Source organism: Bombina bombina, chromosome 6, assembly GCF_027579735.1.
Source record: "Bombina bombina isolate aBomBom1 chromosome 6, aBomBom1.pri, whole genome shotgun sequence".
Lineage (NCBI taxonomy): Eukaryota > Metazoa > Chordata > Amphibia > Anura > Bombinatoridae > Bombina > Bombina bombina.
In genome coordinates this window covers 745,721,400-745,745,942 of record NC_069504.1, presented here as the reverse complement: position 1 = coordinate 745,745,942, position 24,543 = coordinate 745,721,400, and the positions used below count along the sequence as shown (strand labels likewise).

General features: G+C 37.8%; 2 protein-coding genes across 5 annotated transcripts in view; one reads left to right on the top strand and one right to left on the bottom strand.

Annotated features, from left to right (window-relative positions):
- Positions 1-5,716, bottom strand: part of LOC128663603 (oocyte zinc finger protein XlCOF6-like) — an 86,586-nt gene extending 80,870 nt beyond the window's left edge. The window contains exon 1 of the mRNA XM_053718008.1: positions 5,634-5,716. The gene's annotated coding sequence lies outside the window, so the exon portion shown is untranslated. The remainder of the gene's footprint in view (positions 1-5,633) is intronic.
- Positions 5,717-5,936: 220 nt separating this feature from the next.
- On the top strand, positions 5,937-23,438 carry LOC128663602 (zinc finger protein 883). 4 transcript variants are annotated; one of them, XM_053718004.1, is made up of 6 exons: positions 5,940-6,391; positions 7,486-7,573; positions 13,577-13,643; positions 18,732-18,858; positions 19,676-19,753; positions 21,684-23,438. In XM_053718004.1, the coding sequence occupies exons 3-6, from the start codon at positions 13,617-13,619 to the stop codon at positions 23,276-23,278; spliced, it is 1,827 nt and encodes a 608-aa protein (XP_053573979.1). In that variant the 5' UTR covers positions 5,940-6,391; positions 7,486-7,573; positions 13,577-13,616; the 3' UTR covers positions 23,279-23,438. The 4 variants fall into 4 exon arrangements, with proteins under 4 accessions (XP_053573981.1, XP_053573979.1, XP_053573982.1 ...); XM_053718007.1 differs by having other exon boundaries at positions 5,941-6,391; positions 18,772-18,858; XM_053718006.1 differs by lacking the exon at positions 19,676-19,753 and having other exon boundaries at positions 5,937-6,391.
- The last annotated feature ends 1,105 nt before the right edge of the window (positions 23,439-24,543 follow it).

The window sequence follows — 24,543 nt, the reverse complement described above, 5'->3', positions numbered from 1 at the left end:
ATCCATCACCACCCACCACAGCGCCAACAAAGGCCTGAAGGTGAATAGGAGGGCAGAACCTATAGTAATTCTAACTTTGTAAGCTGTAAGACAAAGAGCCTTCCTGTCTGACAGACCAAGCCGCATCCAAAGGGTCCAACCTGGTGCCAACCCCAGAACTCAGGTCTAGGTCCACCTCTGAGGATGGATCCGGCAGGAAGCAAATCCCAAAGGTCTACAAGCAGACGCTGGAAAAAACACACGTCCTTGAGAGGTGAAAAAGCAAAATCTGTAACCTTATATTTGAAAATGGTTCAAATTTCCTAAACCAGCCATTTTGTTTTCAGTATTTACACTTTACAGTTATTTGCTTTTTGGCCTCTCTGGGAATCATGTAAAAAGCACAATTATTAGACAAACGCATGAGTAAAGTAGTTTTAATTCCCATGACACACTAGTAAAAACCTTGGTTATTGCTGCTTCGTTAAATTTTAGGATGTATCCCTCCTGAAGATTCAACAGTACTGACAAATTAGATTACATTGAATGTGTTAGTGTATTTAAAAAAAATTAAAAAAAATACTAAAAATAGTTGGACCCTGATAATATTTGACTATGTCTGTTAAAAAATAAACCAACAGGTGGCGTGTCTGCACGGCGATCTTAACCGGTCGCATATTTCAGATCTCCTGCTGAATCTCTTCTAAATCATCATCCCGAAATCAGCTGTATTCCTGACGCCGGAGCCCAGACGCAGACAATAAAGGCCTAGGGTGGCGGCCCATTGTAAGCAGCGCTTCCCCCTTGAGATAGAGGTTTTCAACCGCAACTATCCATCCCAGTAAACCTGCAACGACGTTCCCAACACATTCGATTGCAAAGGAGAAAAGCAAGCGAGAGCGATCACTACGAATAGAAACCATTATATTATACCTAAGATGGCTAACATAAGATGCTTCAGGTTACTACCACTGTCTGCTGGCACGAATTTGTGGCAATCTGCAAGAAGCTCATTAATAATGCTCCTATGAATTTCCTGATGAACAAAATAAATGCTAGCCGTAGATTACTTACAACAGCAGCAGAGGACACATTGGAAAATAAGCGTTGCGCAATGGAATCCCAACTGACATGTCCACAACACGTAAAAACAGCTTCTAATCTACTGCATGGCTCCCTGTGTAACAAACAGGTCTTCATGGTTCCAGAGGAACCCTTAACAATTTTACCAAGGGACTTGACAATGTTAAGCTCAGTGCAACTAACTGGTGCACCACGGAAGGCTCCAAATAAAACCACACAGATGGAAGAATACATGTCACAGACGGAGGCCACAAGGGAGTTAATGGGGTGCTCCACAAAAGGACACCACAAATATATTGTTGCACCTAACATCCGTGATTACCACTGCATCTAAAATCAGCATGGGAGACATTGATCAAACCAAGAGCCCGTATCAACAACAAGCACAACAATCAGATGTATCTTGGACCGTCTCAAAAAAACCTACATGAATGGAAGTAAATTTACTACAGAAAATAGCTGCGAGGGAGTTTAAGGGGGGCTCCCAAAAGACTACTGGCAACAAACCTTTATATCCACCATTTGGGATCAACAAGTTGTCTGAATTCAAAGAAGACATCCCCGAAAGAACCAAGAGCTCACATCACAAGCAGGACATCATAAAACAGATGGACATGTCTGGGGGGAAGCCAAAAAATGAAAACACTGGACTTATCCAGATAATAATGCAGTACAATTACCGTCCGTATGACGATAACAAGGTTTTTATGCAGGCCTTTTCTATCTCATAACCAAATATGCTGTATAAATACATCTTATAAAAGATAGAAATGTTTTTGAGTCACTTGATTGTATTCTATTCTGTTGTTTTTTTTTTAGCATGGCTCTGTTAATTCGTTTGAGAATGTTAAACTATAATCCTAACAGCCGTGTTACACTTCATATTTTGGCAAGCTTATTATTATGACAATATATAGATTATGCAGCAAGCAATATTATCCCATTGCTGACATCAGTATTGCAGGTTCTGTCAACACACTAATGCTATCCCTTTTGCTTGGGTGTTCATGTTGGGGGTCCCTGATGGGACACTTTAGATAAAGCCAGCACATCTAGGGATATTATGCCATCACACTAGCCTGTAAACCGGTATAACACCAGCTTCTCCCCCAAGGCCTGCGGCCGAGGTCAGAAGAGAGACACAATTAGGACATACCTTGTACCTAACAAAGGGATATATAGTAGGCCTTAGAAGATATTGCACAGGAATAACGTATGTTAAACACAATAATTGCTGCAATGAAAATGAAATATCTCTTGTGAAACATATATCACACATACACAGACCAAACATGGCTTCCTCAATTAATCAGGATAATCAGAGTTAGGACCATCTGATTAATATTCTCTTTATTATTATTATTATTGTATAATATGTGTAATCCCTTAGTATAATGCCAAATGCAGAGTTTACTCTTTCTTTCAGATTGTTAAATGATGGCTTAGTTTGGGCCTTTCTTTTTCTTTCTTATTTTATTCTACAAAAACCCCTATACCTAGCAATTGTAAGGATCCAAGAGTGTTCCTCAGCTTTAGTAAAGGGGTCTAAAATGAGGACATCTAGAAAAGGTATACAATCTTGTTGTTTGTTTCTTCTTCAATATTTGTTCCCTTGATGAAATGTATATCTTTATGAGAAATCAGTCTCTGTAATGTTTAACTCCTCAATAAAAATATTTAAAAAAATAAATAAACCAACAGACCAGGGAATTAGAAGACGCAACACAACTTATCATCAAAGTTGTTTACAGTGTGCACGTGACATACTAAAACTGTCAGCACAAGAAGAGTTGTCAAATTAATTTCAATTTTAGAAGGCAAAAATAATATTGAGGAGCCAGACACACTTAGTAGTATACAGACTATAACTATGTGCAGCATAAATGTGCATGGGTGCATTTCAATTTTCAATAGAAGCATTTTTGCAATATACTTCCATTAGCTAAAATGTTTCTAGTAAAATGTATTAGTTTATCAGCAACACGTGCACACATGTTGTGAACACCTGTGCACCAGAATTCAAGCTCAGAGAACTGGTGGTGGTGTGTATTGTGTCTGTGAAGATGTAATTTGTGTCATACAATCCACTGCTTAGTCTCGGCGGTGTGGTGTTTGAATAATGGTGTCCAAGATCTTACAGCATATGTGAGTATACTACAAAAAACCTGTAATAACTTTTACTAGAAGCATTTTTGCTTGTTAATGGAAGAATATTGTAAATATGCTTATATTTAAAAATGCACCCATGCAGATTTCAATTTAAACTTTTTATCCCATTAAAGGGACATTAAACTCAAAACGTTTCATTATTATTATTATCGGTTATTTGTAGAGTGCCAACAGATTCTGCAGCGCTATAAACATAGGCGGAATACAAGGAAACATTTATAGGGATCAGGAGGGTAGAGGGCCCTGCCAAGAGACGCACTGTTGTAGTCAGCTCTAAAGAAGGTGATCTACAAACAGCTGGACTCTTAGGCTTACATGCTAAGGGGGTTCAAGGGGATAGCAATGGAGGAGAGGAAATGGTATAAAGAAAGATTAGTGTAGGTTGTATGCATCCCTGAACAGTATAGTTTTTAGGGAGCGCTTGAAGCTTTCAAAACTAGGGGAGAGTCTTGTTGAGTGAGGCAGAGAGTTCCACAAGATGGGAGCTAGTCTGGAGAAGTCCTGTAAGCGGGAGTGTGAGGAGGTCATGAGCAGAGCGAAGGGGACGGGAGGGAGAGTATCTGGAGACAAGTGTGACCCCAAGACATCGGGCATGCGGGGTAGGGGTAATGATGGAGTTGTCGACAGTTATAGAGAGATTGAGGGTGGAGATTTTGGAAGAAGGAGGGAAAATGAGGAGCTCAGTTTTGGAGAGATTTAGCTTGAGATAGTGAGAGGACATCCAGGAAGAGATGTGAGAAAGACAGTTAATGACACGGATTAGCAAGGAAGGAGATAGGTCTAGTGCAGAGAAGTAGATTTTGGTGTCGTCTACATACAAATGATATACTGGAACGAACCCGTGGGACTTTATTAGGGAACCTAATGATGATGTGTAGATTGAGAAGAGAAGGGGACCGAGGACAGAACCTTGCAGTACCCTAACAGAAAGTGGTGACAGTGCAGAGGAGGCCCCAGAGAAGGCTACACTAAAGGTACGGTTTGACAGGTAGGAAAAGAACCACTGCTGAAGGAGTGGAGGGTTTGGAGCAAAAGAGGGTAGTCAACAGTATCAAAGGCTGCGGACAGATCAAGGAGGATAAGTAGAGAGAAGTGGTAACCCTAACGATTGCTGTCTCTGTGGAGTGATAGGGACAAAATCCAGATTGCAGTGGGTCGAGGAGGGAGTTTAATGTTAGGAAATGGGATAGGCATGCATATACTAGCTTTTCGAGAAGCTTTGAGGCAAGAGGGAGGAGGGAAATACGGCGGTAGTTGGATGGGGAGGTTGGATCGAGAGAAGGTTTTTTGAGGATAGGTGTGACCAGTGCATGTTTCAGAGATGAGAGAAATATACTGGTGCTGAGGGAGAGGTTGTAAATGTGTGTGAGTATAGAGGTAAGGGTAGAAGAGAGGGAGGGGAGCAGCTTTGAGGGAATAGGGTCAAGAGGACACGTAGTGAGGTGAGAGCTCAGTATAGGTGCCAAAACTTCTTCCTCAGTAACAGGGGAGAAAGAGCTAAATTTATGGCTTTGTGGGTTGTGGTTGATTGCGAGAGGATGGAAGTATGGTGAGAGCTGATTTCGTTTTTGATGGAGTCGATTTTGTTATTGAAGTAGCTGGCAAAGTCTTGAGCTGACAGAGAAGTTGTATTAGGGGGTGGGCTTTCATGATTTAGGTAGAACATACAATTTTAAACAACTTTCCAGTTTACTTCTATTATCAAATTGGCTTCATTCTCTTGGCATGTTTTGTTGAAGGAGCAGCAATGCACTACTGGTTCCTAACTGAACACATGGATAAGCCAATGACAAATCTGTATATACAGTATATGCAGCCACCCATGAGCAGCTAGAACCTAGGTTCTTTGCTGCACCTGAGCTTACTTAGATAAACCTTTCAGCAAAGGACAACGAGAGAAGGAAGCAAATTAAATAATAGAAGTAAATTGGAAAGTTGTTTAAAATGTATTCTCTGTCTAAACCATGAATGCCTAATTATGACTTTACCGTCCCTTTAAGATTATCATAAATGTTGACTATAATGCAGATTTCAAAGTCTTATAACGATCCCGGTACGTATAAAATTATAAAAAAAAGAATCTAAAATACTAGGGGTATTAATATGTAAAACATCCTAACCAGTTAACACAAAATAGAATATTTGTCTTACTGATCCAGGGGGACAACATATAATGATACATAGAGATGGAGGATACCTATATATATATATATAGCATCACAAAATAAGGAAAAGCATAAGTCATGTAAACTAAAAATGCAGAAGGTCTTATAATTTATTATATGGGGCTATTTTTAAAAAACATATTTAAATTAGTCATAAAAGATAACTGCGCGTTACAGTACAAATACATGAGTATACAATAACCTTCGCTATACAATCCATTTTTGTAGATTTCTTACCGGAAAAAATCTGGAAGCCTTTGTGTGTTATGGGGAAGGGGGTGTGGCCGGAAATGCGGCCGCTGATTGGTTCTAGCCACGGTAATGGTCTCTTGTCGCTTTGTGTGCTCGGAGTTGTAGTACGTTGAAAAAGCTCTTTCGAGAATCCTTCGTGCTGATTGGCTACACTACTTCCCTTGTGACTAGGGGGGACTTTATTTCCCAATGTGCATTGTATAATAGTGACGATTAAGCTAACTACGTATGTCACATCACTTGAGCTACGCATTGTGGGATTTGTAGTTTTCTAATGCTTTTTATACAAAAGATGTGATGAGCTACTGGACCTCTACTTCCAGAGTGCATTGCTATACAAAGTCTATGCGTTTCATTTCTATCTGTAAACTTATCACTTTTCCACGGTGGTTGCCGGGAATAGTAGTTTTTATTTGCGTACTGCAGGACGGTAACTCCCATAATCTGCTGAGTTTACGCTATTACTTCTTGAAGGACAATTTCAAATATGGAACCACAATTCCCAAGACTCTCTGCAATGTCACATTTCCTTTGTCTAGTTTTAGCCTAAACAACACTCTCTGACCTTTGGTATTTTATACGAATAATAATAGTTTAATTTCAAGCAATTCTTACACGGTGAAAATCAAACGGACTATGGGAATCCATGAACCCACAAGTAATCAAAGCAGATCTTATGAATATTGTACGCGTTAAAAAAGGGGGGATGAGATCTGGCCAAAACAACATACCCCTCGGATCAGGTAACACTAAATCTATATGACTGTGAGCTGCAATGATAACTAGAATTATTATTGTTTTTTGCAAACACGAACAGTAAATTACATGTGCAGTTTTAGCCATTTGTATGGATTAATTAAATAGATTTCTTATTGTTTCTAATTGTGTCACATTTTAATTTTCCTGTGAACTATGTGTTTATTTTCTGATTAATGCTTTATCATCTTTTTACGTGATTTTATATTAGAAGAGTTTCTAATATCATTCAAAATTATCATCAACTAGGTGCACTGACAAGCTACAGGGTTTGACGAGGATGATCTGTTAAAGTAATGGTAAACCCAAGCATTTAACAAACGCTAGTATTTCCCATCACTAAAAATAAACATTTGTTTCTGCCATAGTTTCCTAAAAAAACTGTGTTAAACTCACCCTATCTGTAAGGCAAGTAGACCGCTAACTCAGTGCCTCCGACCGCCCACGGCACAGTGCTTTCTTCAATGAAGTGACATTTTCACCTCTAAACCAATAGCAATGCGTGTCAACTGACATCCTAGCACAGCTATTGGTCTAGATGTGGAAACATCACCTCATTGGAGAAGAGCGCTGTGCCGTGGGCGGCCGGAGGCGCTGAGTTAGCAATATACTGGCCTTACAGATAGGGTGAGTTTAACGCAGTGTTTTAGGAAATAATGACAGAAACTAATGTTTATTTTTAGTGATAGTAAATCCTTGCGTTTGTTATACGCTTGGGTTTACCATCACTTTAATGAAAATATAAAAGGCAGTGTTTGACATTAAAAAGTGAGTTTGTATCTCCCAAATAACTATGCTGAAACCAAACTAATTTGTTTCTTAAAGGGAAATGAAACCCACAAGTTTTCTTTCACTATTCAGATAGAGCATGCAATTTTAAGCAATTGTCTAATTTACCCCTATTATTAATCTTTCTTAATTCTCTTGGTATCTTTATTTGAAAAATCAAGAATGTAAGCTTAGGAGCTGGCCTATTTTTGGTTTAGTACCTAGGTAGTGCTTGCTGATTGGTAACTGCATTAAGTGGCTACATGTACTTGCAGCTTTTTTCAAAGTCTTTTTCTTTTTTTACCCATTACAGATGCCTTTTGGTGAAGCTCAACGTCTTCATACTGGGCACTGCCCTCCTGGAGTGCACATATTCTTGCATCCCAATTGGAACACAGCAGGTGACTGGGAGGATTGCACTGTGGCCACAGTTGATTGGCTCCTGTTCGGGACTAGCAGTTCTTTGTGGCTCCTGCTTGGGACTTTATATATGTGTTTATCCCCTTTGCATGAGTTAAAAACATAGGGCTCCATGATCTAAATTTCACAGGCTCTCTGGGCCTGTGACATTTTCTAAGAAATCTCACCAGTGTTATGAAGTCCCTGCCCTAATTCTATAAAGGTAAAGGGGTGTTCCGTGCTATGTGAAGGTGATGCATACATTACAATAGGACTCACAAGTAATGGCAATCTAAATTGTTCTGCAAAAAATTGTATTGTATGGAAAAATTTAAATTGATATTGAAATTAAGTAAGAAATAACTTTAAGGCATCCAGTAGAAATCATAACAAAACTATACTACACATGCAAAAACCACTGTGAAAATCATATTCATAATACAGAACTTAAAGCGTAAAGTTTTCCTAATTGTTAAAGTGATGGTAAATTCAAGCGTTTAACAAACGCTAGTATTTACCATCACTATAAATCAAGGGGAGTTTAAGTTTTCAAATCTAAAAAAAAAAGTGTGCTAAACTCTGTGATGTTGCACAGCGCTAAGCTCAGCGGCTATGGCCACTCACGGCACATTGGTCTCCTTCAATGAGGTGACGTACCTCTGAACCAATAGCCGTGCATGTCAACTGACAAGGTTCTGTATGCACACAGGGTTATTGGTACAGAGGTGCAAGCGGCACCTCATTGATAGAACACTGGCGGCTGGAACTGCTGAGTTTAGCTTATGTGCAGCAACACAGAAAGGGTGAGTTTAGCACCTTTTTTTTTTAACTGATCACTTAACCCCTTAATGACCGCAGCACTTTTCCATTTTCTGTCCGTTTGGGACCAAGGCTATTTTTACATTTCTGCGGTGTTTGTGTTTAGCTGTAATTTTCCTCTTACTCATTTACTGTACCCACACATATTATATACCGTTTTTCTCGCCATTAAATGGACTTTCTAAAGATACCATTATTTTCATCATATCTTATAATTTACTATTAAAAAAATTATAAAATATGAGGAAAAAATGGAAAAAAAACAATTTTTTCAAACTTTGACCCCCAAAATCTGTTGCACATCTACAACCACCAAAAAACACCCATGCTAAATAGTTTCTAAATTTTGTCCTGAGTTTAGAAATATCCAATGTTTACATGTTCTTTGCTTTTTTTGCAAGTTATAGGGCACTAAATAAAAGTAGCACTTTGCTATTTCCAAACCACTTTTTTTCAAAATTAGCGCTAGTTACATTGGGACACTGATATCTGTCAGGAATCCCTGAATATCCTTTAACATGTGTATATATATATTTTTAGAAGACATTCCAAAGTATTGATCTAGGCCCATTTTGGTATATTTCATGCCACCCTTTCACCGCCAAATGCGATCAAATAAAAAAAAATGTTCACTTTTTCACAAATTTTTTCACAAACTTTAGGTTTCTCACTGAAATCATTTACAAACATCTTGTGCAATTATTGCACAAATGGTTTTAAATGCTTCTCTGGGATCCCCTTTGTTCAGAAATAGCAGACATATATGGCTTTTACGTTGCTTTTTGGTAATTAGAAGGCCGCTAAATGCCACTGCGCACCACACGTGTATTATGTGCAGCAGTGAAGGGGTTAATTAGGGAGCATGTAGGGAGCTTGTAGGGTTAATTTTAGCTTTAGTGTAGTGTAGTAAACAACCCCAAGTATTGATCTAGGCCCATTTTGGTATATTTCATGCCACCATTTCACCGCCAAATGCGATCAAATTAAAAAAAACTTTAAATATTTCACAATTTTAGGTTTCTCACTGAAATTATTTACAAACAGCTTGTGCAATTATGGCACAAATTGTTGTAAATGCTTCTCTGGGATCCCCTTTGTTCAGAAATAGCAGACATATATGGCTTTGGCGTTGATTTTTGGTAGTTAGAAGGTCGCTAAATGCCGCTGCGCATCACACGTATATTATGTCTAGCAGTGAAGGAGTTAATTAGGTAGCTTGTAGGGAGCTTGCAGGGTTAATTTTAGCTTTAGTGTAGAGATCAGACTCCCACCTGACACATCCCACCCCCTGATCCCTCCCAAACAGCTCACTTCCCTCCCCCACCCCACAATTGTCCCCGCCATCTTAAGTACTGGCAGAAAATCTGCCAGTACTAAAATAAAAGTTTTAGGTTTTTAAAAAAAATAAAAAAATAATTCTTCTGCTGTGTAGGACCCCCCTTAGCCCCCAACCTCCCTCATCCCCCCTCAAACAGCTCTTTAACCCCCCCCCCCTCTGCCTTTATTGGGCACCATATTGGGTACTGGCAGCTGTCTGCCAGTACCCAGTTTGAAAAATAATAATGTATTTTTTTATTTTTTTAAAAATATTTTATTTATTTCTGTAGTGTAGCTGCCCCCCCCCTCAACATCCAACCCCCCACCCTCTCCCTGATGCCTTGATTTCAAAATCCCACCCTCCCCAGTCCTCTCTCCCACCCTCCAGATCTACAGCATATTGATGCTGTTTTGATAGACATCACGTGCACGCGCGCGCCCGTGCACGCACCCGCACTAGATCCCTCCCCCCTCCTCCACCAATAACTGCACACCCGCCTCCCTGGATGAGCTCCCACCCACCAACCATAACGGCCATCGGTAGCCGATGCAGAGAGGGCCACAGAGTGGCTCTCTCTGCATCGGATGGCTAAAAACAGTTATTGCAGGATGCCTCAATATTGAGGCATCACTGCAATAACATGAAAGCAGCTGGAAGCTATCAGGATCGCTTCCACTGCTTTCAAAGACCAACGACGTATGGGGTACGTCCTTGGTCATTAACTGCATTTTTTTGCAGGACGTACCCCATACGTCGTTGGTCGTTAAGGGGTTAAACTCACCTTGATTTTTAGTGATGGTAAATCCTAGCACTTGTTAAACACTTGGATTTACCATCACTTTAAATCAGGTCCACTGGCTCTGCTAGTAGGTAGAACAATTGTGTTCCATGGGTGTATTTGAAATTTCTCCGGCAGGTCTGGTGTATTCTCTTACTTAAAGTAATAGTGTAGTCAAAATTAAACTTTCATGATTCAGATAGAGCAGGCAATTTTAAGCAACTTTTTAATTTACTCCTATTAGCAATTTATCTTCGTTCTTTTGGTATCTTTATTTAAAAAAGCAAGCATGTAAGCTTAAAGGGACAGTCTAGTATAAATTAAACTTTCATTATTCAGATAGGACTTTTAATTTTAATCAACTTTCCAATTTACTTTTATCATCAAATTTGCTTTTTTCTCTTGGTATTCTTAGTTTAAACTAAACCTAGGTAGGCTCATATGCTAATTTCTAAACCTTTGAGGGCTGCCTCTTATCTTTTATCTTATCTTTTTAAATCTCTTTTCAACACAAAGAGACAGAAAGTACACATGGACCATATAGATAACACTGTGTTCAGGCACAGAAAGTTATTTAAGATTTAGCACAAAACAATGCTAAATTTAAGACAATAGATAATAAACAGTCACAGTCATGTGATCAGGGGGCTGGAAGAAGGTTCCTAGATACAAGGTAATCACAGAGGTAAAACGTATATTAATATAACTGTGTTGGTTATGCAAAACTGGGGAATGGGTAAAACAATAACAATTCTATGGTAGATTGTCCCTTTAAGATCCAGCCTGTTTTTGGTTCAGCACCTGGGTAGCGCTTGCTGATTAGTGGCTACATTTAGACACCAATCAGCAACCGCTACCCATGTGCTGAACGAAAAATGGGCTGGCTCCTAAACTTACATTCTTGCTTTTTCAAATAAAGATACCAAGAGAAAGAAGAAAAATTGATAAAAGGAGTAAATTAGAAAGTTGCTTAAAATTGCCTGCTCTATCTGAAACCCAAAAGTTTAATTTTGACTAGATTATTCCTTTAACATTTCCCCTGCAGATCGCTCGTTTTTTTCACACAAACTGAAAGGTAGCGAGATTGTGTCAAAATATGCAAAACACTTATTACCTTCACAGAAAAAACTTGTATATGAAAATAGAAGCAATTGTAAGGTACTATACCCTGAAAGCAGATTTGTATTGGCTCCAGTATTTAAAGTGCGCCGCCCCTACTCCCTGCTAACTTTGTTTTCCCTGCAAAGTTTCCCTTTCCATTGCTTTTTATGGGAGACATCTCACAACTTGCAGGGACAGCCCCTTTTTTAGATACTTTTCTGAGGGCAGCCCCTGCAAGTTTCGGCTTGATTTTTCACTTCTGCCCTGGCGATGTTTAGGTCATCTGCATTATTCCCTAAATTTTGTGAGTGGCCCAGCAGTGAAACGATAAATGGATATGAAACCCACAATTTGTCTTTCATGATTCAGATAGAGCTTGCAATTTTAAACAACTTTCTAATTTACTTCTATTATCAAATTGTCTTTGTTCTCAGTATGTATTGTTGAAAAGTAGGGATGTATGCTTAGGAGCCTTCACATTTCTGGAGCACTATGGGGTCGATTTATTAAAGCCTTCAGCAGGCTTCGCCCCCCTACGACTGCAAGTTCTCACAAGAGAACCTGCAGTCCGTATTTAACAAGCAACGTACATTAGACCGCTGCTTCCCTAACCTTTTGCCACCTCTTAGGTGGCGAATTTCAATCTCCCTGGTCTTGTCCGGCCGGGGAGATGAACAGCTCCTGCCCACGCGTGATTGGCTGTGCGTGGTTAGGGAGTGCTAATTAACCCTTCTGCTTGAGCGTTGACTGCGCTAGCAGTAAGCTTTTTGCGCTTTTATTATGAGTTGTTTTTTGCCCGTGTGCTAACCCGAAGAGCGCAAAAAGCCAAACTTTGAATATTGCATGCGCTTTCACATAAATATATGAATATTTCACATTCCAATTTTCTTCACATAGAAGAATATGTTCTATTTAAATGTTCTATTTAAAGAAATATGTTGGTACAATATATATATATATATATATATATATATATATATATATATATATATATATGTGTGTGTATATAGATATAGGAATATCTATTTAGAAACACTTAGAACAAATTCTGCTATGTACAGAACTTTGGAATTTGAAATATTTACAGTATAATACTTTTTTTTTTCTCAAATATGAATATATGATTTTACATGTTTTCATCTAACTGGAAAGGGATCCATTGCACTTATATATATATATATGTGTGTACATATGTATTTATGTGTTTATATGTGTGTGTATGTGTATATATATATATTTGTTTATATGTGTGTACATATGTATATATTGTCTGTTAATACATATATACACATAGTACATATGTACACACATATAAACAAATATATATATATATATATACATATACATCTTTAAACATGTATATGCACGTATCTCTATGTTAAAGCCCTTTGCCTGCCTGATACCTCATATTTGTGAGCCCTTATAACTTTTGTGTGCCATATTTTTTGTGAATTATTTTTTATTAGATAGTGTTATTATGAGTGTAACTTAGGTTACCTTCCCTGCTGTGGCCAATTAGAGACAATTATAAATAGGTCACTAGAGTGTGCAGCCAATGGCTGTGTGGAATAGAACAGTGTTCTGCACTTCCATTTCTAACAGGAACCGAAAAGCTCACAATTTCAGAATGGAATTATAGGAAAAAGGGTCAAAATAAATAATGAAAGTATATCTCAGATATTTTTTATAATATATACAATGTATCATTTTATATTACCAACTCAAAGTGTTCAATACCCCTTTAAGCATCATGCAGCCCCTTCACAATAATTTTTATTCACAAAATAGAAACCATATTATTTCAGCAATTACCAGATATGCACTTTTTAAAAAGCGTCTTATTTTCTTTTTTCTTTTTATCATAATTGATTTGTAGAGTGCCAACAGATTCTGCAGCGCTGTATTATAATTGTTCACTGTATATTTATAACATAAATTTTGTAAAAAAATAATAATAATAATTCTATTTTTAACTTTTTTTCTGTTTAGATGTTATAGATACCTTAAGCTCTGGATTAACAGACGAAAAATGCAGCTAAGCAATTCATTTGAAGAGGTAAGGTACCAATATAGAAGTGGAGGTGTTATGAAGTGGAGAACAAGACGTTAAAGGGACAGTCTAGTAAAAAATTAACTTGCATGATTCAGAAAGAGCATTCAATTTTAAACAACTTTTCTATTGACTTTTAGCATCAAAGTTGCTTTCTTCTCTTGGTAATTCTTTGTTGAAAGCTAAACCTAGGTAGGCTCATATGCTAATTGCTAAGCCCCCTGAGGCCGCCTCTTATCTGAAGAGAGAGAGAGAACGAGAGAGAGAGAGATAACGAGAACTCACAGGAACAAACAACTGGCTCAATAAGGCTACACCTCACTGACGAAGCCCAATGAAGGCCCGAAACGATCGTCTGGGGTTGTTGTGTTCCTTGTTCAGAGTGGAATTGCCTGGTATTTTGGAGCTGGACTGACCGTTATAGGCGGGATCAGACTGATATACTACAGGAAAGTTCTACTCTTTGAAAAGCATTACTGGGCTAAAAAGCTGCACCCAGGTGGTAAATCGCCATAGAACCGGCTGACAAAGGTATTGAGCCGGTTGTTTGTTCCTGTGAGTGCACTTCTCTCTGTATGTATGTATGTATGTATGTGTGTATATATATATATATATATGTATGAATGTGTATATATATATATATATATATATATATATATATATATATATATATATATATATATATATACTGTATATAGGTAGAAAACCCTTTATTGAAACTGCTTGGGACCAGAAAAGGTTTGGATTTTGGAATATTTAAATTAACATTAAAATGGGACAGTTTGGAGAGGTGATGGGACCAAGTGTAAACAACAATATCTTATGTCAGGCAATATTTACATAATATACAGCTTATACATGTAGCCTAAATGTAGTTTTATATCATTTTTAATAGTTTTGTATACATAGTAACACCTACAGGTAGTGATGTGCATGACGAGAACGCCTCGTTGTGTGCATCAAAGGATTTAAATAAATATAGACTAGCATTTGCATTTTGTAATACAAAAACAAACCAAAGACTCAGGCAGAGAAGATTGCTACTTGCAGGCAGGGAAAATAAGTTATTTTTGATCATTTTATTTAAAAAAAAAAAAAAATTAATTAAAAAGTTTGGATTTCAGAATATGTTTGGATTTTGGAATTCTGGGTGGAGAACAGGGTAACAATATTTAGCAATGCTAATTACTTTTGCTAGTGACAGAATAACATAATCAGTAGCTGAAGAATCTGAAACCTTAGACTGGTTGTTTTTCTTAAAGGGATAATGAGGCAGGAAGTTCATGTTGGTTGTGGTTCAAAGTTATACATTTTGTTCTTCTCTCCAACAACCCAAAATAAGAGACCCCAGGTGTCAGATTTTGCTCTGGGAATATATAAGAAGTTAATAAATAGTTTTGGAACATTACTAAGGATGCCACTTAAAATCAAATAGGATTTAATATACATTTTATTATATATTTATGTAATTCATTGTAGAATAGCGCTATCTTCTAATTGACAAATTACAATAAACCAATTACTATTACTCTACCCATTTGCAACACACAGATTTTTTTTTTGTGTACACCCACTGTATTTTTTTTGTAGGATGGGGGCTATATATTTAAAGGGACAGTCTACCATAAAAGATAATCCCTTTATTACCCATTCCCCAGTTTTGCATAACCAACACAGTTATATTAATATACGTTTTACCTCTGTGATTACCTTGTATCTAGGAACCTTCTTCCAGCCCCCTGATCACATGACTGTGACTGTTTATTATCTATTGTCTTAAATTTAGCATTGTTTTGTGCTAAATCTTAAATAACCCCCTATGCCTGAACACAGCGTTATCTATATGGCCCACTTGTACTTTCTGTCTCTTTGTGTTGAAAAGAGATTTAAAAAGCATGGGATAAGAGGCAGCCCTCAAAAGCTTAGAAATTAGCATATGAGCCTACCTAAGTTTAGTTTAAACTAAGAATACCAAGAGAAAAAAGCAAATTTGATGATAAAAGTAAATTGGAAAGTTGATTAAAATTAAAAGTCCTATCTGAATAATGAAAGTTTAATTTATACTAGGCTGTCCCTTTAAGTAGGTTGTCTCACCAACCATGCTAAAATATTACTATTTTTAAAGAGGCATTGATTTTTTATGCACACATGTTTAACGTTTGCAATGCCTGCTGCGTTATATACATGATAGAACATTTTTGAATGTGTTGTCCCTTTAAAGGGACATGAAACCCAAATGTTAAAGGGTCTAGTCCAAAAAAAGAATTAAAAGCGACCGTGTATCTGGCACAGTCATTTTTTTTCCCTCCTCAGTTTAAGGAAGTTTGCAATGAAATCTCATGAGATCACAGTATAGTATAAACTCAGCACTGATTAAGCTTTTTATCCCCAACATCCAGCAGTAGCTGAAAGATAACTGTTCACAGAGCACTTAGTTTTGTGAGCTTAATAAATGTTGAAGTAAAATATTTTCCTTCTTTAGATAAATATGTTCAGGTGATATTTTCTTGTCACCTCAATACAGTTATGTTGCATCACTTTTAAGTGAGTTTGCATTGGGTGTTATGTTCCTTTAAGTATATAAAAGCTAAATTATTGTGTTGGAAAGAATCAGGGAATTGACATCTCGATTGTTACACCATGAAGGGGAGAGATGTATTAGTCCAGGGGTCAGCAACCTTGGGTCCCCAGATGTTTTTGGACTACATTTCCCATAATGCTGAGACACTCTTTAAGGCCCTGTTATTAGTCAGTCAGTCATCCCTCTTGTTCCATGGAGTAATGCACTGGCACTTAGGGGTCGATTTATGGAAGGCTTTCGCCAGCCTTTGACCCCCTACAACTGCAGGTTCTTGCAGTCCCTATTTACAGGGAGTGCAGAATTATTAGGCATATGAGTATTTTGACCACATCATCCTCTTTATGCATGTTGTCTTACTCCAAGCTGTATAGGCTCGAAAGCCTACTACCAATTAAGCATATTAGGTGATGTGCATCTCTGTAATGAGAAGGGGTGTGGTCTAATGACATCAACACCCTATATCAGGTGTGCATAATTATTAGGCAACTTCCTTTCCTTTTGCAAAATGGGTCAAAAGAAGGACTTGACAGGCTCAGAAAAGTCAAAAATAGTGAGATATCTTGCAGAGGGATGCAGCACTCTTAAAATTGCAAAGCTTCTGAAGCGTGATCATCGAACAATCAAGCGTTTCATTCAAAATAGTCAACAGGGTCGCAAGAAGCGTGTGGAAAAACCAAAGCGCAAAATAACTGCCCATGAACTGAGAAAAGTCAAGCGTGCAGCTGCCAAGATGCCACTTGCCACCAGTTTGGCCATATTTCAGAGCTGCAACATCAGTGGAGTGCCCAAAAGCACAAGGTGTGCAATACTCAGAGACATGGCCAAGGTAAGAAAGGCTGAAAGACGACCACCACTGAACAAGACACACAAGCTGAAACGTCAAGACTGGGCCAAGAAATATCTCAAGACTGATTTTTCTAAGGTTTTATGGACTGATGAAATGAGAGTGAGTCTTGATGGACCAGATGGATGGGCCCGTGGCTGGATTGGTAAAGGGCAGAGAGCTCCAGTCCGACTCAGACGCCAGCGAGGTGGAGTACTGGTTTGGGCTGGTATCATCAAAGATGAGCTTGTGGGGCCTTTTCGGGTTGAGGATGGAGTCAAGCTAAACTCCCAATCCTACTGCCAGTTTCTGGAAGACACCTTCTTCAAGCAGTGGTAAAGGAAGAAGTCTGCATCCTTCAAGAAAAACATGATTTTCATGCAGGACAATGCTCCATCACACGCGTCCAAGTACTCCACAGCGTGGCTGGCAAGAAAGGGTATAAAATAAGAAAATCTAATGACATGGCCTCCTTGTTCACCTGATCTGAACCCCATTGAGAACCTTTGGTCCATCATCAAATGTGAGATTTACAAGGAGGGAAAACAGTACACCTCTCTGAACAGTGTCTGGGAGGCTGTGGTTGCTGCTGCACGCAATGTTGATGGTGAACAGATCAAAACACTGACAGAATCCATGGATGGCAGGCTTTTGAGTGTCCTTTCAAAGAAAGGTGGCTATATTGGTCACTGATTTGTTTTTGTTTTGTTTTTTAATGTCAGAAATGTATATTTGTGAATGTTGAGATGTTATATTGGTTTCACTGGTAAAAATAAATAATTGAAATGGGTATATATTTGTTTTTTGTTAAGTTGCCTAATAATTATGCACAGTAATAGTCACCTGCACACACAGATATCCCCCTAAAATAGCTATAACTAAAAACAAACTAAAAACTACTTCCAAAACTATTCAGCTTTGCTATTAATGAGTTTTTTGGGTTCATTGAGAACATGGTTGTTGTTCAATAATAAAATTAATCCTCAAAAATACAACTTGCCTAATAATTCTGCACTCCCTGTATGAAACAGCGGTCATCAGAACGCTGCTTCTCTAACCTTTCACCACCCTTTAGGTGGCGAATTTCAATATCGTCCGACCAGAGAGATTGACTGCTCCTACCCATGCGTGATTGGCTGTGCGCGGGCAGGGGGCAGCATTGCACAAGAGTGCAAAATTACGTTTTTGTGCAATGCTGAATTCCGGCAGTGGAATTCAGTCTGCCAGAGGTGAGCTGCGGTGGACAGGGGCACGTATGTGCGCCCCTGTCCGCTGCAGCTTGCTAAATAAACCCCTTACCGGGGAGGCAGGAGCGATTTTCTTGGTGCCATTAGCACCTTGGCTACTGGAATTGTTGAACCTTGCTTTAAGGAGACAGTGGGATGACAGCATATAGTTAGTTATAAATTCAACTTGATGAGAATATATTCACAATTATGTTTTATTTGGACAGTCCCTTTATCTACACATACCGTTACTTTACTCACATGTTCATGAGCTACTATAACTCAATGATAAGTGCCTAATCTGAGATACCAAACGGTGACCCCGCACTGTACTATTTTTTTGTGACTATTGTTTTTGTATAATTTATTTGTTTTGTGTTCACTTTTATTTTTTTGTTGGCGCTGTTCTAAATTACTGCCATACACTTACATCTCAGATGAACAGTCCAATTAATGTATTTTAGGAACGTATAACATTTGATGATGTGGCTGTGTATTTCTCAGAGGAAGAATGGAAATATTTAGGAGATCGGCAAAGGCTGCTTTATATGGATGTGATGATGGAAAACTTCTTGACTCTTCACTCATTGGGTAAGCCACTGATGATGCCAAGGAACTTCGTTTTTTATAACAGTGAGTTGAGATTCTTCACAAGGGCAATAGAATGTTTAAAGGGACAGCCTAGTCAAAATTAAACTTTCACGGTTCAGATAGGGCATGCAATTTTAAACAACTTTCCAATTTACTTTTATCATCAAATTTGCTTTGTTCCTTTGATATCCTTAGTTGAAAGCTAAACCTAGGTAGGCTCATATGCTAATTTCTAAGCCCTTGAAGGCTACCTCTTATCTCAATGCATTTTGACAGTTTTTTACAGCTAGACTGCACTAGTTCATGTATTTTATATAGATAACATTGTACTAGTTATGAGTCGGCACTTATTGGCTAAAATTCAAGTCTGTCAAAATAACTGAAATAAGGGGTCAGTCTGCAGAGGCTTAGATACAAAGTAATCTCAGAGGTAAAAAGTATATTAATATAACAGTTTTAGTTATGCAAACCTGGGTAATGGGTAATACAAGGATTATTTATATTTTTAAACAATACAAATTCTGGAGAAGACCGTCCCATTAAATATTACACATGATTGGCTTTAGTGTAGGTGAAAAATCCTGACTATGACCCTAGAATACCTAAGGCCAGACACTCTGAGTGTATAAGGTCTCAGAGATACCTTTTGTCCTATCCAGCGAGGTCACTTTACTACTTCACAGCTCTGTTGATGGACAAGGACTTGTCTGTGTTTAAAGAACAACAAAAGTAGCTTTAGTCTGAATCAAGAATATGTAATTTGACTTTAATGTCCATTTTAAGAAATGCTAAAATACATAATTATGTTTTCAAACAGGCTATATACATGAAAGGCCAGAAATCATATCCAGGATTAAACAGGGTCTGGAGGCATTTTGTATGTCTGCACATAGAGGTGAGTCTTTATACTGACTATGATTTATTGACTATAAGCCCATTAAAAATACATTATTTTCATTGCTATTTCTTAAGATCAGGGGGTGCCCATTTTTTTTTGTATGGAAAGGTTAGGTGGTCTCTCTGAAATAAATCCAACTGCTGCTCTTGAAAATTCCAATACCACATGTGGCTGTAATTTGTAGACAAGAAGAAAGGTGGCGAGAGAGTAGAGACATTCTGATTATTAATGAAAAATTACATTATTATTGAAAGAATGCTCTAAACTCTCAATACAACATTAAGAAACTTGCCCCCCTTGATGTAACCTCAGCTCTTGAAGTATGGATTGCGTTCGAAGAGGATTTAAATCCCTGTAGTACATGATTCAGATAGAGCATGCACTTTTAAGCAACTTGCAGGTTCTGAACCAAAAATTGCCCTCCTAAGCTTTACATCCCTGCTTTTCAAATAAAGATACCAAGAGAAAGAAGAAAAAGGAATAGGAGTAAATAAGAAAGTTGCATAAAATTGCATGCATTATCTGAACCATGAAAGAAAAAAAATTTGGGTTTCGTATCCCTTTATTGTGTGAAAAAAATGCTTCTTTGGTTGTCACCCTCTAATGCGAGGAAAAAACCTTTCCAGTTAAAAAAAAAGAGTTCCAATTTGTTGTCATTTAAGCTCTTTTATCTGTTTCTGACATGCATTTACAACAATAAAAAATATATAAAATGGTAATAAAAGACTATTGTCTTTTGATTTAAACCCCTTATTTATAGAGGGGAGTTTAATGGTTTGTTTGAAAAAGTCCCTTTTAGGGAGTAGATCATTTTCATTAAAAGCCTTTAAACGTCCTTGGAGGGTATTTTGTTCAGATTATCTGGAGTGAAATGGAGACCTCTTTTTCGTGCCACCACCCGTTTCCGACACAATCGGAAGGGACGTCACAAGTGGGCTGATCATGCTGTACTATCAGAGTGTGTCTACTCTCTCTCCCTCTTCCTGTGCGCGGTCTCTACCACCTCTATTGATGAATATGATAGATATATTTATATATATTTATATATATATATATATATATATATATATATATATATATGCGAGAGAGAGATATTGCACATATATTAATTGAAAATACAGACATTTAAATGGACAGTAAACACTGTTATATTAATATACTTTTTACCTCTATGACTACCTTGTATCTAAGACTCTGTAGACTGCCTCCTTATCTCAGATCTTTTGACAGACTGCATTTTAGCTACCTTATCTCAGATCTTTTGCCAGACTTGCATTTTAGCCAATTAGTGCAGACTCTTAAATAACTCCCTGGGAGAGAGCAGAATGTTATCTATATAGAACACATTAACAAACATTACATGTTATTAGCTATTCCAGACAGTGAGATAAGAGGTGGACTTCAGAGTCTTAGAAATCGGCCTATAAGCCAATCTAGGTGGGTGGACCACTTAATGCAGTAGAATTACATAATTAACAAGTACATAATAAAATGGCAATGCAATAGCACTCACTCTGAATTTCAATTAAGCAGTAGATTTTTTTTTCCGGCCCCCTGTATCATGTGATAGACATCAGCCAATCATAGACTAGTATATGTATACCCTGTGAGCTTGTGCACATGCTCAGTAGGATCTTGTTCCCTAGAACATGTGAATATAAAGAGATTTGATAATGGAAGTCAATTGGAAAGTGTCTTAAAACTGCATGTTCTATCTGAATCATAAAAGTTTATATTGACTTGAGTGTCCCTTTAACTAAAAATACCAAGAGAAAAAAGTAAATTTGACGATAAAAGTAAATTGGAAAGTTGTTTAAAATGTCATGCCCTATCTGAATCATAAAAGTTTAATTTGGACTGTGCCTTTAACCAATAAAAGTTTTATAAGTGATGAATGTATTTTATAGATAAATGTTCTTTATTGCAGATCTTGGATCCATAAAAATTAAGGAAGAGCCAATAAGTGTGCCAGTAAACCACGTAGATTTGTCAAAGCAAGAGATGAACATATTATTAAAATACCGGCATGTAGAAGATGTTATCGAAAGAAAACAAAGCGATGCTTTTCAGAACTGCAGAGAAAGTTTTGGGGAAGAAATGTCTCAACATAATACAGAAGTTGATGGAAGAGAATATGCAAGAATAGAATTCACATCTTTGTATAATGATACATGCACAGCTAGAAATACTACATCTATACAAGGATACAGTAATAAAGATAATCAGAGCTCCTACATTTTGCAGGATAGTCCCACTTTGAGATCACTGTCACTCTGTCCCTCCAGTAGCACACCTTCCCATGTAAATGATCCAGTTTCACAAAGAAAAACTGAGGAATACCTAACCACACCTCAGGAATACACTGACTCCACCATGCATGACTCCTCCCACATCACACAACAGTTTCCCCCTTGGGTTGTCAGGGCTCAACCCACAGATCTCTCTGACTCTGCCTCTAGCCTCACAGTCCCACATACAGTTGGGGAAATGTTGGAAGATATGGATACATCTGACCATGAAAGTAATGTATGGCATGAAGCAAATCCCAGTAACACTGTTTTTCATAATTCTACTACAGTAGAGAAACTTTATGCTTGCACAGAATGTGGCAAAAACTTTAATCGTAGTTCCCATCTCTTAAGACACAAGAGAATTCATTTAGGTGAGAGACCTTTCTTCTGTGGGAAATGTGGGAAAAGTTTTATTGATAGTTCCCAGCTGGTTATACACCACAGAACCCATACTGGAGAAAAACCTTATGCTTGCAATGGATGTGAAAAAACTTTTATATGTAAGTTACACCTTGTTAGACACCAGAGATCCCACACAGGAGAGAGGCCATATGTCTGTAGTATATGTGAAAAAGGGTTTGCGCAAAGCTCCAATCTGCTGACCCATTTAAGAACGCACACGGGGGAAAAACCGTATTCCTGCATGCATTGTGGAAAGTGCTTTATTAGGAGGTCGCACGTTGTTAGGCATCAGCGCATACACACTGGAGAGGGACCTTACCTTTGTACTGAATGTGGAAAAAGCTTTACTGAAAGCTCAGCTCTTCTAAAACACCAGAGATCTCACACTGGAGAAAAGCCCTATGCGTGTACCAAATGCCAGAAAAACTTCATAGACAAGTCTGCTCTTGCCAATCACCTGAGGACTCACACTGGGGAAAGACCTTACCTATGTAGAGTATGTGGAAAATCATTTACTCACGGCTCGGCTCTCATAAAGCATCGGCGAATTCATACGGGTGAAAAGCCATACACCTGTGGAAACTGTGGGAAAAGTTTTTCTCAGACCTCTGCACTTGCTAACCATGAAAGAACACATACTGGAGAGAAACCATTTTCGTGTACTGACTGTGGTAAATGTTTTACCCAAAGTTCATCTCTCGTCAAACACCAGAGAACACACACTGGGGAGAGGCCGTATTCGTGCACTGAATGTGGCAAAAGCTTTACATACAGTTCAGTTCTTGTAAAACACAGAAGGACACATAACAAAGAGAGACTTTGTACTTAAAGAACGGCATCCACAGACATTTTCCAAAATAGTAAAATGCCCCTTGCCTAATAAAACCAGTGGAAACATGAGTAGAGGGAGAGAGTTGCTTGTTGTAAACACATAACATAAAATTACTGTTAAACCTGAATTGTTTCATAGTAAAGAAATATATTATATAGCAGTGAGTCATGTCTTAGTTTTATTTATATCAAAGTATTAAAACATTATCTTTATACATATTCTAGAGTTTAAATTAACATAGGGCTGCATAAAGTTATTATAATTAAACGGATTGTAAAGTCAAAATTAAACTTTCATGATTCAGATAAAGCATGCAATTTTATACAATTTCCAATTCTATTATGAAATTTGCTTAATTCTCTTGGTATCCTTTGCTTAAGAAGCAACAATGCACTACTGAGAGCTAGCTGAACCCATCTGGTGAGCCAAAGACGAGAGGCATATATATGCTGCCACAAGTTACCAGATAAGGGCAAATGCATAGGTCTGTGTAGGTGGTACAGAGTGTCTCATGAAACAGCATTCAGCTATAACTTCCAGAGGACCTTAAGCACTGTGTATTATCTCGTTTACAGGGCATCTTTTTTGTTAAAATCAATATGGAAAAAACACTTTCAGTGCAAGGAGGCTGTATTAAATTAGTGCTGCAGCCCACTTCTGCAACATATATTTTAATTCTGAGAAGTATTTAGAATTTATTATTTCTAGAGCTTTTCAACTTTAAAGTGAAAGTCAACCCTAGCGTTTGTTAAACGCTAGGATTGACTATTTAAAGAAATAAAGGGGACTTTCATTCATGAAGTATAACATCCTGCAGAAAGCTCCTTTATTTTGTAAGCAATTGCCATTCTTAGCTGCTCAGGCAGCCCATGGCAGAAATGTATTTTGCTAAGAGGTGACATTTTCACCTCCTTAGCAAATACTGTGCGAGAAATCCGGGTCCCAAGGGTGCCAAGCCAGCTTTACCACTCAGCTATTGGCTAAGAAGTGAAAATGTCACCTCTAAAGCAAACAGCGATCTGCAGTGGTCTTCCTTAGCAGATGAGAACGGCGATCGCTTGAAACAAATAAAGGAACTTTCTGCATTAAGTATCTTATACTTCATGAATGAAAGTTCCCTTTATTTGTTTCAATAGTCAATCCTAGCGTTTCAAAAACACTAGGTTTGACTTTCACTTTAAGTATTTGTGGCTGCCCCAATTAAATATGAAGTTCTATTGACAGGTGGGGTTGGTATCGTGGGTCAATGTTCAAGTGTAACC